At 42.5% G+C, this 15,632-nt stretch overlaps 1 protein-coding gene across 2 annotated transcripts in view; it reads left to right on the forward strand.

Moving 5' to 3' along the window:
• Sh3gl2 (SH3 domain containing GRB2 like 2, endophilin A1) overlaps positions 1 to 14,043 on the forward strand; it is a 183,010-nt gene extending 168,967 nt beyond the window's left edge. For both annotated transcript variants that reach the window (XM_006975982.4, XM_076564472.1), the window contains exons 4-9: positions 2,806 to 2,949; positions 3,806 to 3,939; positions 5,631 to 5,789; positions 7,852 to 7,955; positions 10,086 to 10,216; positions 12,298 to 14,043. In XM_006975982.4, coding sequence (XP_006976044.1) covers positions 2,806 to 2,949; positions 3,806 to 3,939; positions 5,631 to 5,789; positions 7,852 to 7,955; positions 10,086 to 10,216; positions 12,298 to 12,497 — 872 coding nt within the window. In that variant the 3' untranslated portion in view covers positions 12,498 to 14,043. The remainder of the gene's footprint in view (positions 1 to 2,805; positions 2,950 to 3,805; positions 3,940 to 5,630; positions 5,790 to 7,851; positions 7,956 to 10,085; positions 10,217 to 12,297) is intronic.
• The last annotated feature ends 1,589 nt before the right edge of the window (positions 14,044 to 15,632 follow it).

Below are 15,632 nucleotides of genomic sequence, written 5' to 3' on the forward strand. Positions count from 1 at the left end.
TCACAGAGATCCACCTGCTTCTGCCTCCCAAGTGCTGGGATTAAAGGCATGTGCCACCACCACCCGGCCTAGCTCTTACTCTTATATTTAGCCCATTTCTATTTATCTATACTTTGCCATGTGGCTCGTGGCTTATTGGCATCTTCACATGCTGCTTGTCATGGTGGTGGCTGGCAATGTCTCTCTGACTCAGCCTTCTACTTCCCAGAATTCTCCTTTCTCCTTGTCCCACCTATACTTCCTGCCTGGCCACTGGCCAATCAGTGTTTTATTTATACAGAATGATATCCACAGCACTCATGGATTGGTAGAATTAACATAGTTTTAAAAAAAAAAGTAAACATATTATAGTCACACTTTTCGGTTGGAAGGCCCTTAAGGTTAGACATGGCTAGCCTTGTTAGATCTCTATTTATCTACCACAACTACTAGATAATGGCTGAACTATTCTCTTGGGGAATGAGGTTGGAGGCTGGGAAGTAGTTTTAATTAATTTCTTTTTTCATAAGAGTAATAATTTATGAACATGTTATTTAAAATTACACACAAAATACTGTGTTAAAAACAACAACAACAACTCCAGCTGCCTCCAGGGTTGAAATCCCTTCCCCTAATTTCTGCTCTGGAAAAGCAACATTTTAAAGACTCTTAACTGGTTGGTTGGTTGGTTGGTTGGTTGGTTAGTTGGTTTTTACCTCCCTCTGGTCATGAATTAACAGTCGTGCATTGAGCCTGCTTCCTTTTTCTAGTTTTAGCTGTCTTCTTGCCAACTCCCATTTAAGATGAAAATGATCTGTTTCTTGCCTGCCCTCCCATTATTGTGTCTGTCTCTATGACTTTCTCAGTGTGTCTGTGTCATATTGTTTGTTGGATTCCACGGGAGAGCGTGGGGAGCAGTACCCGCTTCAGCATTGACCTGTGCTGTGCTGGAGCTGCACATGCTGTGGTGCTGGAGCTGCCTCTGTGGTGCAGCTGTAGTGGCTCCTGACGCAGGACTTCCTGAGATCTTCTGCTGTCATGCTTTGTTTGTTTCCTTGCTTTGCAATCCTGTTTTCTAGATTTCATTCCTATCCCCATTCTTGATTTATACTTTCCTTTAGTGGATTGCCTCTTTAGTTAACTTGGGGAAGAAAAAGAATTGCAACCTTGATGGTGTCATTTGAAAATGTCACCGTTGGACCTTTTTATTTCATTGATAACCCTTATAGGTTATTTTCTGTAATAAATTTCAATTAATTGCTCTGTTTTTTCCTAATGTCTCTTTTCTCCTATGGTGTATAGCCCATCTTTTGCTGTCTAAAGTCGGGGTCCTACAGTTCCCTGCAAGCATGGTAGTTTAGCAGTCTGGTGATATTTTTCAAGGACACAGCTGTTTTATCAATCCCAGATTCTTAAGAATGCAATGAGTCCATAGATTAATATAAAAGACAGTCTCTTCTAGAGAGATACTGCAGGCAAGGAACATTGAGATCATGATGGGAGGACATGCTGAGATGACAGGCCACACTAGTGGAAGCCCATGAACTGTGGACTGGTGGCTGTGGAGCCCCCATGGGAATGGACTAGGCCCTCTGGATACAGAAGACGGTTGTTTGGCTCGAACTGTTTGGGGGGCACCCAGGCAGGGGGATTGGGATCTGTCCCTGGTCTATGGGCAGGCTTTTGGAATCTGGTGCCTGTGGTGTGACACCTTGCACAGTCTTGGTGCAGTGGGAAGGGGCTTGGACCTGCCTAGGCTCAGTTTGCTGGGCTCTGCTGACTCCCCATGAAAGACCTCCATTTGGGGCATGTGGGTTTGTGGGGTGGCTTGGGAAAGAGGGCTGGGGGTGGTAGGAGGGAGGAGGAAGGTTTGTGGATAGTATGTGGAATGAGTAGAAAATTTCTTAGTAAAGAAAAATGAAAAAAAAAAGACATCTCTTCAAACATGGGGGTGGAAAAGTTTTCAGAGTATTTGAAGAAATAAAATCTTACAGTTTTCTTCCTTTTCCTGGAGATGTAGAATGTATCAAGATGTACTTAAGTACTTAGTAAAATACTAAAGGCTCTATCTAATTTCACAACATTCAAAAAAGTTTTGAAAGTCAACCACAATATATCAAACTGTTTAACATTATTTATGAAATCAGGTCTTAATAAACCCAAAACATAGTCATAAATCAATAACCAGTGTTCATAAAAGGCGTTCATCATGGACAAGGCATGATTGAAGGGGTGTGGCAGCCTCTTAGGATGTTACTACCATGGTTCTCTGGTGTTTAAGAGAAGTAATTAGATATTTTAATGAATATAGTAATTTATTCTTAGTTGAGAAATGACTTTGAAAATTGTTTTATTTTGTACATGTTGCAAGGGAAACAGCCCAGGTCCACACTTCTGAAGTTCACCATCATTCCTTATCTTAATCCACAGATTCCTAGAGCTGAGATATGAAACAGGAATAAAACTTGGAGATGAGCATATAGCCCAGGAATCAGAATGCTGTCTCATAGTCTGCCAAGTCCCCAGAGTCACTGCAGTGAGAAGGATGGGAAGATGTGGGGACAGCATCCGAGCCGATGGAACTGCCTCATCAAGACCTGTGTTTTGCCTTGCTTGGCAATTCTACTTGGAATTGAAGGGAGAGATTAGAATCGATGCATCTTTGGTTGCCCACATAGTACATGCAAGGACTGTGAGCCCAGGGAAGGTGCAGCTTTAGGAGCTGAGTGGGTGTGTAGGCTGACTTGAGACTTGGTTCTCCAATCAGCCCTGTTCCTATTATGTAGTGTTGTTTGCTTCTAAAGGCTGTTCTCTCTTTGTCTTTAGCTTCCAGAGCTAAGCTCAGCATGATCAACACCATGTCAAAAATCCGCGGCCAGGAGAAGGGGCCAGGCTATCCTCAGGCGGAAGCACTGTTGGCAGAGGCCATGCTCAAGTTCGGCAGGGAGCTGGGCGATGATTGCAACTTTGGTAAATAGCCTTTGTCACACTGTAGCTCTCCACGGAGGTTACAATTCTGGTAAAAAGCAACTCTAGAGTTCATTGGTCAGCTATTTTATATTTTAATTCTCAGTTGTAGATATTATACATGGGGGCTAAAAATGTAATTTTAGGATTGCTAATATCTAAAGTTACTTGCCTACGGGCTTTGTCCTTTTTCTCTAATGGGACCCCAGCCTTGACAACTGTTTTGGCAGACACCCCCAGATGCCTTGGCACTTTACTGGGTATATCTGGCATGAGCTGGGTATAGAGACAGAGTGAACAGTCACAGTCAGCATGGTTTGCCACCCTGCCACCTGGACTTTCTCTGATTAAGTCGCTGCTCATTTGTATGTGGTCCCTGATTCTACTGCCCCAGGCAAAATATCATTTATTCCATCTCCTGCCTCCTCTGGCTATCAGGACTCTAAACACCCTCTGCCTCAACTCCCTATTGATATGGAACTTTTCTGAACCCTAGTTCTCCATTCTTGGTATCTGCTTCTGCTAAAAGCATTGAGCTGCAACTGATCTCATATTACTGAGAACTAGTACTTATTACAGAGGACAGAGAGCCTTCCAAAATACTTCTCAGAGTAAAGTGTTATGTCCTTGCTAAGGAGGGATAGTCTTCCTTATGAAGGGCTGTGGAACCTAGTTTTCATAATGGTCTATGGTAGATAGAAAAGCTACTATTGTCTTGAGAGCACCAGGGGCTCCCTCTCTGTCTCTGCGTTCTTCATAGGACAGAGAAAATCCCTACATTGTCACCTTGAAGGCTGCCATTGCAAAGCCACCTACTCTTTGTTCTTCATGGTGTAATATCTTCATTTTCCCCTCTCAGGTCCAGCTCTTGGTGAGGTAGGGGAAGCCATGAGGGAGCTCTCGGAGGTGAAGGACTCTTTGGACATGGAAGTGAAGCAGAACTTCATCGACCCTCTTCAGAATCTCCATGACAAAGATCTAAGGGAGATTCAGGTCTGTGCAATTATTCTTCCCACAGACATGCAAATCGTCATTTGTTCAGTCAGCCCTTACTGGGTTACACACCAGTGGGCACATGAATTCCCAAGAGCCCCACAAGACAAAAGGAACCAGAAACCAAAGGCCCTTCCATCCCCTGTCACAACTGCAAAACTTCTTTGTTAAATAGACTTTTTTTTTTTTTTTTTTTTTTTTTTTTTTTTTTTGAGACAGGGTTTCTCTGTGTAGCTTTGCACCTTTCCTGGAACTCGCTTTGTAGCCCAGACTGGCCTCGAACTAACAGAGATCCGCCTGGCTCTGCCTCCCAAATGCTGGGATTAAAGGCGTGCGCCACCACTGCCCGGCTTAAATAGTCTTGACACCATTTTTTTTTCTATAGAAAGATGTCCTTTATCTGGGAATTTGTACATTTGTTTAAATGAATGATGGACTAGGCTGATGTGACCCCGAAATATTAATTGCACTTTGTGTTAACTTAAGTAAGTAGTTACTATATCACTCTTATACACACTTTTATATTTTCGTGGTTGTTGTTGGCATCAAGAACTAACCACTCTTTCTAAAACACACAGAACAGTTGAGCTATTTCTGATAAATTCAACTGGCTTTGTTGCCTCGGACTGGCTGTGAGTTCAAATGCTTTTTAGGAATACTCGTGCCTGAAGAAAATACATGTAGTCAGGATAAGAGCATGAGCTGAGGGTAGGAGATGTGGCCAGAGGGAAGGCTACTTTACCTGTCCCCCATCTTCCTAGTCCTTTATTACTGTGTTATCATCTTCTTCCTCCCTTGTCCATACACACTGAGGAACAAGGGAAAAATCATTCTTTTCTCTTCCCTATTCGTCATGGAATACTATGGCTATTAAGGGAAAAAAATACTATTGATCTTTAAGGGAAAAAGAAAACCCTCCTTAACCTAGTCCCTAGAGAGGCTGGGAACCTTATTGCAGATAATGTGGGGAGGAATTGAAATAGGTTTCGGGGAGGGCATTTGATGAAATCTCTTCCAGGGTCCCTTGCAGTTTGTATTTGTGACTGAGTTGTATCACCTGTCCATGGAAAATTTAGCCTAGTTTAAAGCTAAGTCATCTGTCCACTAAAAGCTGCCTCTGTGAAATGGGGCACCTGTTGAGATGTGGACTACTAGACCCAGCGCTGGATATTCTGACTCAGGTAGTCAGGGATCTGTATTCTTAATAGACACATAAGGCGAGTCTAGTAAACTAGATTAGTCTAAAAAGAAGAATTGAATTTCTCTTACCTTTACCTCAGAGAAAGGGCCTTTCCTCTGCTTCTCCTGAGCTTCCATTTCTCTTGAGGAAGGTGACTTGGGGGGTCTTGTGCATACCTTTTCCTGAGGAGGAGTGTGCGGGGATGCATACTCACACTCCCTTCTTGTCATCTGGAGGGAGAGGCGTAGTTGAAGTTGGCTTTGGCTTGGAAATGCCAAATCAAATCTTGCCATGATTTCTCATTCTGAATGGTCATGGTGGCACTGACAGGGAGCCCTTGGAAACGTTGCCTTTGCTGATGCTTGTCTCTTTATCTGTCTGGTGACATGCAGTTTCAAATACAGCCAGGCTAAGTTTGGAAGCGACTAGGAATGTAAGAGAACTGAAGGGCAAGCAGGCCTTTTCCATAATGTGCCCCTTTGAAACATATCCTTGCCCTTGACTTCTTCAGCACCACCTGAAAAAGCTGGAAGGCCGGCGCTTGGACTTTGATTATAAGAAGAAACGACAAGGCAAGATTCCAGACGAAGAACTTCGCCAAGCACTGGAGAAATTCGATGAATCTAAAGAAATCGCTGAGTCAAGCATGTTCAATCTCTTGGAGATGGATGTAAGCTGCTCTCCTCTGGGTTTTCATTTGGCTTTATCACATAGGCAGAGTACTGGTGGGTTGAAAGATACCTTGTGTAACATGCTACTCTCTGGTTATACTACATGATCAAAACACAGAGATGACTGCTTCTTTTGAATGATTGGTCATAAAGTAGACATAGAAGTGCTAAGTTCCTTCTTTATCCTTGTAGTTTGATTTAACCAGAACTTTGTGTATTAGTGTATTTTAAAGTATTACCAGTGGTGCAGAGATAAAGGATGCCTGTGATAACCCATGTAGAAATCCAGCATCTTACAAACTGCAGTGTAAATATAGAGCATATTGACTTGCAGTTTAAGAATGACAACTAAAGTATATTCAAAATTTTGTATCTAAAATTATAAGATGGCGAATGTGTGGAAGTGAGGTTGACATTTTCACTGAAAAAGACACACAAAATGAAATTGGTGATTAGCATAGGCGCTATGTTCAGGGCATGGTTGGAATGTTTTATAATTGTTTCTGCATCCTCAGAATACTAAAGTATCACTCATGGCTTTGTACATTAAATTCTGCTGAGTTCTTTCAGCTGTAAAGCTACCTGAACAGTCCTTTTGTCCTTATTTCACACATTTAGAGATCTGAAAAGCCAGCTTTCCTGTTGTGGTTCATATCTAACTTCCAATCCATCAATTCTACTGAGATGTTTGCAGGATTTTATATACTTATCACTTGCATTGGCAAGGGATCTTCAGAGAAAGCCACAGGCTATAGATACAGGTGATGTAGATGGAGTATGCTTAGCTGGAGATCAGCTAGGAAATGGAAATTACCTATTAGGGAGATGATTGATTGAGGCACAGATGTCACACGTATACCTCCTGAAAGCTGGGGAAACAGAGAAGTTGGAAGCATGGCTCAGGCCAATTCTAAAGGCCTAAGAATGAATGGTAGTGATGGGCTAATTCATTCTGTGGCCAGAGGCTAGAGAACCTAACAGAGGTGGAGAACAAGTCTCAAGGATGGAAAGCTGGCAGCTCTGATGTCCACAAAGGCAAGAGAAGCTGAATCTCCGGGCCCCAGGAGAAAGGAGACTGAATCTCTTTTCTTTTGCAATTTGCTTTATTTGGATCCTCAATGGACTAGACAATGTCTACCATGTTGGATATGCACAGCTCATCCTCCTTCAGTCCTCTGATTCAAATGCAAATCTAGTCTGGAAGTATCTCCACAGACTTGCCCAAGAGATAATGCTTTGCTAGCTTTTTGAGAATTCTTTAAATTAACTATGTAGTCATCCAAAATTAGCCACCATATTACCTAATCGGCTTACCTCCTAAGAGGCAGGGAAGGCATGTTGAACATATGTAGTCCTCATCATCCAGAGACAGTGTGGGTTTGTCTACAGATGACTTTTGTCCTAACCACTCAAGTGCAATACTGTAGGAAACTTGAATCAGTGTGTGTCCTTGTGCCCTGGGCCCTCCTCCTACACCCTCAAACTCATAGGACCATGTTCATTGCCCTTCTTGACTTGGAGGCTACTATTCAGCTAGTTCACAGCATAAGAACCCAAAAGTAGGGCCAGTTAGAATATTCGATAATTAGCTAAGAGGTCAAAAGATTTATTCCATCCCATGGGACCTGAAGTGAGGAATCAATTTTCCTCTTTTTCATTACCAGCAGTTATTAGAATGTAAAATGATTCTTGGATTTCATGTTGGCTGCTGCAGGCAAGAAGTGAAGAAAGAGCCCTCTCGTCACTGACTCTTTCTTCTATTGGACCTCAATGAAAGCAGCTACATCCTATGCAGAAAGTTTAGAGTTAAGCACCAAACTGTTTAATGAAAGCAATGAGACCTTCTCAAGGATACTCGTTGCTTCTCCTTAGGTACTGCAGGCAGGGCCCTAAACATAAGGATGCTTTCATATCCTAAATCAACTTAGAACTTGAAGAACCACGTGTGTGATCATGGCAGGCTGTGCAGTCATTGGCATCCCCAACGGTGTGCTGCATATTGTACACTGCCTCAAGACAGTGACCTGGTAACTGAAGCACAGTCTCCCCATCCTTCTGCAGATTGAGCAGGTGAGCCAGCTCTCTGCACTTGTGCAAGCCCAGCTGGAATACCACAAACAAGCCGTGCAGATCCTGCAGCAGGTCACTGTCAGACTGGAGGAAAGGTAAGTTACAACTTCCCCGGGTTTCTCACCTGCTAGAAAATGATGTGCAAAGAAATTGAAATAAAAGAATACATTTGGAGACGAGCTTCTGCTCCCACCCCAGCAGATCCAACACAGGCACGTTGTGGACCGACGGCTTGATCTTATTTTGCACTGTGCCTTGTCTTACTTTCTTCTGATTCTAATCCTGTGTTTATGAGATATGGATGTATAAATTGTATATTTGTTGCCATGGATGGTACACCAGAATTCTGTTGATGATGGTGGCTGTGATTTGCTGAGCAGTATTCTATATGGCTACCATACATATGAACACTTTGAAAGAGCTCTGTGAACCTAACCAATGAGCAACACTGTGCAGCTCGGAGGTGACATAAAGACCAAGAGTCTCACACAGTGGTGCAGGTGGAGCACACAGTCAAGCCTAGCCTGTTTGGAAGCCTATGTCTCTTCATTCTTGTTTTTTCTTAAATGATAACACAGATGTCCACTTTCAGAAAGGACTGCTTCCATGTACTTGGTCAGTCTCCTTAAATCTGCCTCAGGACAAGCTGTGGTATTTTTCTATCTGAACAGGGCTCTTTGTTGTGAGGTATAGCCTGAATGAATATGTACTATGACCCTGTACTATAACAAGGTGTGCCTTGACAAACATCAGATTGAATTATATTCTCATAAAGGAAAGGGATATAATACCCATCACCTCTAGAACAACGTATCTTAGCATACTGAGTGTACTGAAGACTGTCAGTGGTCTAACATGTGATTCCATGGCTGAGTAGGATTTGTGGTGCCACTGGAAACCGTGAGAGGACATTATACTACATGTTACTAGCCTAAGAAAGTATCAGAATCTGGAGTGTGGTTTCTATAGCTTAGGAATCCCTTTTGCATCACGATAACATCAAAAGAATGTTGAAGTGAGGTGGGGCCTTATTAATTATGCTTTATTTAGCCAGGTGTCTGTATTATTAACCAGGACATTACTATTCTTGCTTTATTTAGCTAGATAAAGGAGGGTTGTCTTTGCTAAATAAATATATCAAAGAATTACATAGCAGTCTTTATTTTTAAGATCAGGGCCATAGTAAACCCTCCTGGGTGCTCAGTGGTGGAATGTCCAGTGACGGCTTGGTCACATGCTACATCTTGAAAATATCACCTGTCTTGCATTATTTTGCTCTAGCTGGTCTTCCCTCTCCTTAGAATCTTCCTTCTTCGACTTGTGCTTTTTTGTATAAATCTTCAATGCACCCTCGTGGAAGTATGTGTAACACTGAAGCTTCTATAACGGGAAGGCTTAAAACCAACACATCAGAACACTACAGCAACACATAGCCTCTCACATGTGTTCAAAATGAAGGGAATGTTGTCTTCTTCTCTTTTTAATCTTAAACATGTTTGAAATCAGTATAATTCTAGAGTTGTCATAACCCCTAGTCTTCCCCACCTTAAAATAAAATATACTTGCCTCATTAAATATCTAAATCTGGAAAAGATTTAGTGATGGGCAGAGTCCACTCCCTGGCCCTCCTTTTTCCTGCCTTCTTTATTCCAACCCCACTCTGATCTCTGTCTGCTCATTCTCATCTGCCCATGACCATTTCTCCTACCCTACCTCCCTACTTTCTCATGTAATCCTAGAGACCTGTGATGGCCTTCCTGAAATCAATTTTTCAACTTCTTTATGGATAAGTGAACTCTCTACACCCCTAACCTCTGCCCCGTGTACTTTGAGCTCTTGTGGAAACCTGTGTGCTGACACTGCTGTCTGTAGTGGTCAGTGGTGCCTGCTCTTCCCTATACAGCATAAGCTGCTTTGGGACAACAACTGTGTCTTGTGCACTTTTATGCTCCTGGCCCCTAACATGGTGCATATTAGCATAAATTACTCTGAATGCAGGAGTGGGAGGTTGAGAGGAAGGATGAAGACAGTGAGGACAGGAGGAAAGAGAAACTTCTCCGAGAACATATTGCATGCACATGGGAGACCAAGGGTTCTTAGGACAGTTTCCACTAGGTCATAGCAGACTTCTAAGTGAGCCAAGCAGTTCCTGGATTTTATTGCCTTTCTATTCACTTTTTAACTGGCTATATAATTCTCCATCACCTCTTTTCTTTGTGATACAGAATAAGACAAGCTTCATCTCAGCCAAGAAGAGAATATCAGCCCAAACCACGAATGAGCCTAGAGTTTGCCACTGGAGACAGTACTCAGCCCAACGGGGGTCTCTCCCACACAGGCACACCCAAACCTGGAGGTAAGCAGCTGAAGGCTCTAGGTCCCTTTGCCTGGGACTTGGGCACACCCATAGATGATAGCGAGAACATTCAGAGCATTCCATTTCCCCTGCACAGAACTGCACCTCAATCCGCTCCTTGTGAGAGGGTTGTCAGGTAGGAGCTCTGCTTGTGGATTACTGCCCTTGCCCCATCAACCCACTTCCTTTTCCTTCTGTCTCAAACTTTCTCTGCTTCCTGTTTTCTCTCATGCTCTAGTACACAAGGGCCACCACTACACTTCAGTGATTTTTGTTTTTTTGTTTTGTTTTGTTTTTTAATGGTTTTTAGAGACAAGGTTTCTCTGTGTAGCCTTAGCTGTCCTGGTTCTCACTTGGTAGATCATGGCCTTGAACTCACAGAGATCTACCTGACTCTGCCTCCCAAGTACTGGGATTAAAGGCTTGTGTCACCACTGCCCAGCAAATACTTCGCTGTTCTTTGCCCTCCTCTGTGGTGGGAAATCATACCATAATTTCTCCTGCCTTTTCCTTCTGCTGTGAGTCTGCTGAGGTGGGACGAATGCCCGTGGGCTCTCTATGCACACGTACATCCCCTATCACCCATGGGCAGCAGCTCCAGGAAGTCTATGTTTGATTACATCTGCAGATGGAGAGATTACAAACCTCAGCACCTGCTATGTTTTCCTTTTGCTGTCTACTGTAGATCAGTTCATCGTTTCGTGAACTGTGGTCAGCATGATGAAAGCTACTTTTCCCCCCTCCGGAATATTGATTGTGCCACTAGTTCAGTCTCTCCACTGCTGTGGTCATTCTCAACTACCCACGCACAAATTAGACCCAGCTTTTCTCTGCAGGCATTTCCAGCTGTGAAACTGTCTAGGTTAAAAGGAGGGGGGATCCATTTGGCACTGGATATGGATGTTGAGGATGAGCAGCTTTATCCCCTTCTCCTGTATCTTCAGTAGTTGATTTACTGCAGTAGAAAAGTTCTTATCACATGCTGTCATGATATGAGAAAGAGGGTGAAGGCTGAGTCTCTGTCCACAACTCAGAGTACCCAGTGTTGCCCAGTGTGGGGCCCAGACAGCAGTGGTCCTGGAGTTCATCATGTGAACTGTCTAGGACTGCGTGTCTCCTTGCCCAGAAACAAAACACACATTTAATTTTCCATTCGGTGTTTTCTCTAAAAAAAAAAAAAAAATTAATTGTATTGTTTCCCTTTCTAGCTAGTGTGGGTCCCATAAGCACTTTTCTATATTCATATTTATGTGTATGCTGTATTCATATGTTTACTTATAAGTATATTCCTTTTAAGATACAGTCCATTTTTTATTAACTTATGCAATATGTATTACATTATTCTTATAGGCTGTGGTTCTTACACAGTATTCATGTGTGTGTGTTACACACCAATTTACCAAATATAGAGTATGATTTTTAACACTTTGGTCATTTAATGACACAATAATTTAAAGCAAATTCTGTTAACTATAACTTTGGATGAAGAAGCAAAAACATTTGAGCCAGGTCACACAGGAAAAGAACTCTGTGCTTAGTGCTTTATGCTGTTGGTTTTCGCCATATTATAGAAATTCTCAAGACTCTTGAGTTATTAATTTCAAAGAATGAGAACTGACTTGCAATTCTGAGGTTTTAGAATATTGTCTGTGTAACTAATGATATTATTCTGAATGTGAAATATTTAAAAGTACTAAGATGAATGGATTTTGTCATGTCTGTACCTAACCTTCATTTTAATTATAAACTCCTAAGCCATTGCTTTCCCTGTCTCATAGCATTGTCAGGAAGATAAACCTAATGAACTATGTTACAATTACCACAAAAATACACGTAACCATTTTTTATACTGGAAATAGCAACCAAGAATCTTGGATGACTCATAAAGCTCTCAGGGAACGTAGAAAAACTGGTAGGAGACAAAGATGCTCTTGTAGTGGATGCTGGAGGAAGATGATGATCAGAGGGGAGATGAGTGACTGGGAAAGAGGAACAGAAAGCTGGGTGGGTGGATCAGGCAGTACGTGCAGCTGGTTCAATACCCTGTGACGTTTTATGTTCTCTCTGCCTCTGATTCTCAGGTGTCCAAATGGATCAGCCCTGCTGCCGAGCCCTGTATGACTTTGAACCTGAAAATGAAGGGGAACTGGGTTTTAAAGAGGGTGATGTCATCACACTCACTAATCAAATTGATGAGAACTGGTATGAGGGGATGCTCCATGGCCAGTCTGGCTTTTTCCCCATCAACTATGTAGAAATTCTGGTTGCTCTGCCCCATTAGGATCTTATGCTGGCTGGCTCACCTCCTTCTGACCCAGATAGTTAAGTTTAACCACTGCTTTGGTAATGCTGCTTCCAACACATCATGAATGCAGGCCGCAGTGGATGAGTCATCCAGCCCACACATGTCCTGGGTTGACCTGTGTGCTCCTACAGGAGACCTGGTGATAGATCGTATCTTCCAAGGCCAGTGGGCCTGGCACATGCTTTAAAACACCCTGAGACTAGCCAGTGGTCACAGAACTGCTCTTTACACAGTTCTCAGGAGGGTGTGGTTTCTGATAATATATCTGTGAGCCACATCACAGCGAAACTCTCCTCACTGAAGATATTGTCTCTCACCCAGGGGCCATTTCAAGATCTTGAGTTCTCCATGTACAGAGGAGAAGGTCGCCTCTGTTGCACTTTCCCTTCCTAAATATGTGAGTCACAGAAATGTTGGTGAAAACATCCCCCACCAGCAAATTGTCTGCTGGTCTAAACAAGTTGGGCTTTTGATGCCATCAACAGAAGTATTAATTGTCCAAAGCACTTTTGTTCTCCTACATCTATCTATCTATCTATCTATCTATCTATCTATCTATCTATCTATCTATCTATCTATCTACCTATCTACCTACCTACCTAATCTCTATCTATCTAATATCTATCTATCTATCTATCTATCTATCTATCTATCTATCTATCTATCTATCTATCTATCTATCTATCTATCTATCTATCTATCTCCTACTTCTGAGACATGCCAGTTTTCTTCTCTCCCTGCTACTAAAGCACTAGGGAGGGTGGTTCCCATTTATTTCTGAGTGAGTTGGTGAGCATTCTGTATATTGTCTGAAGAGAGAAAATTCTCCAGGATGAATTGGGGAAGAAATCTGGTCTCCAAGCTCAGATTCCTTGATGTACAGAAGCTGTGTATATATGTGGCCCATTTCTGAAGGATACAGGAAAGGGGAACAGCTGTCTTCCTTTCTCTGTTTATTTACCCAGGAGTCAGTCCATTTCCTGAGTCCCTTTGACACAAAGACATAGGAGAGAGACATTAGTAAGCATTTCCCACATCTTCATAGAACAAGACATAGTGACCGTCGCTCCTGCCCACTTTTATCTTGTTTGTGTTCCTGGAACATCATTTGTGTATATTCTGCCCTCAATGAGGACCAAATAAAGATGATTTTGTGCTTAGCAGTTTAAGGTATGTGGCTGCATATAAAAACTCCCTCCCACTTTAGTCATTCCCTTTAACCCTTCAATCACCCTCTTCATTTAGTGTGTACAGTGCTGTGCAAGCTGATCAGTGTTGGGTTTTTTTGTTTTGTTTTGTTTGGGGTTTCTTTTCTCCCCTTCAGTCATGGAAGTCCCATTAGGCACCCAGAGTTCTCTTTATCCATCTGTACAGGCTCTTTTAGAGGTTTATTGTGCTGCTTCCGGTGCACCACTTGCGGTAGTGGATCATGTGGAGTGAAAGGCAAATCTTCCTGCTCAATGTATAAACTCACCATGGAAGCGTTGCTGTTTCCAATAAATATTGCTGAAGATGAAACAGAGGGTTCTGCCTCTTCCTTCTTCGTCAGTTCCTTGGTCTGACAATGGGTGGACTAAGACTCCTTGGATCTCCATTGCCTTCGAATGCAGCCAATCCAGACTTTGTCCCAAGCTCATCTCCAACTTGTTGCATACAGGAGAAGTTCCAGACAAAAGAGGTGAGCTAGTTTAGGCACTGGTAGCAGTAATTCCAGGAAGGAGAAGAACTTGGGGGCGAGGCGAGGGTAAGTAAGAGAAGAAAGTTACATGATTTAACAAATGGTGATGTTCACAGGAGAGGAAATAAAATGTGTTAGCCAGACTTTGAGCTTTTTTGTTTTTAATATTTCTTTATATTTAATTTCATATATGTGTGTAGCAAAATATCATTTCTACCTCCTCTTTCCTCTTTCAACTCCTCAAATATCCCCCCAACACACCTTTCGACCAACTTCAAGTCTTTAAATCCAGTTAGTGTTGACCGTGTGTGTGGGGGTATGGAGCCATGCATTGGAGCATGGGAAACCTACCAGTGGCCACACCTTCGAAAGAGAAGGATTCTTCTTCTCCAGCAACTATCAACTGCTAAGAGCTCCTCAGTAAGAGGTGGGGCCTAGAGATCACTAACCCATCATCTATGTGGGATTTTGGCTGGCTTGATCTGCAAGTTACCAGAGCTGTAGTGAGTTCATGATTGAGATAATCCTATCATGTATTTCACAGCTCTTCCCCCATGTCCTTTGCCTCACATGTTCTCTCTGGCTCCTCCTTCAATATGTTTCCTGATGGTAGGTATGTTAAATATATGTCACATTTAGGGCTAAGCACACAGTCTCTTATTCTTAGCACTTTGGTCATTTGTGATCTCTGTATTGACTACTGTCAACTACAGCCCAGGTCTATGGGTATAAACATAAATATTTAGAAGACACTTTGACAACATGAACATTGAGCAAAGTAAAATAATAGGTTCTAACTTAGGGCCTGTTACCTCAGCAGCCATGTTTTTTTTTTTTTTTTTTTTTTTAACCACAATTTAGAGTACAAAGCATGAAATTCCCTCCTGTAGAAAAGGCCTCAGATCTAATTAGAAAGTGATTAGCTACCCAATGACATTGGTACCACCATTGCACCATAGGCACATATTGCCTGTAGATTGGTATTGCATCATTCAGGGTCCAGCACTACTTAAGACCATTGATGTCCTTTCTCCTCTGGAAGGCTGAATAGTACCTTCTGGCACTGTGAAAACTAGTCAGTAGGGAGGAACTCTGCATGCCAATTTGAGATGGATTTTTCCATGTATTGCAGCAAAAAAAAAAATGTGTTGTGTCTTTAGCAATAGAGTCTTACCATGAAGATATGTGAGCAGCCAAGGGCAATGAATAGTCTGAGTTGTTTTGGAGACCTCTTGGGCCTTCCTGACCAATATCTTGTATGGAGCAATCCCGTGCCTTGCACTGCAGGTTTTATTTAATGACCCACACCTTCTGGGAGTAACAGTGTCCAACCATGCAGGGCCACTCCGTGCTGTTCCCAGGACCACTTAATCCTTTAACCCTCAATATCCTCCCTCTTTTATTTCACATGTGTTCCACTATTTTTCCACTAT

This window comes from Peromyscus maniculatus, chromosome 2, assembly GCF_049852395.1.
Source record: "Peromyscus maniculatus bairdii isolate BWxNUB_F1_BW_parent chromosome 2, HU_Pman_BW_mat_3.1, whole genome shotgun sequence".
Classification (NCBI taxonomy): domain Eukaryota; kingdom Metazoa; phylum Chordata; class Mammalia; order Rodentia; family Cricetidae; genus Peromyscus; species Peromyscus maniculatus.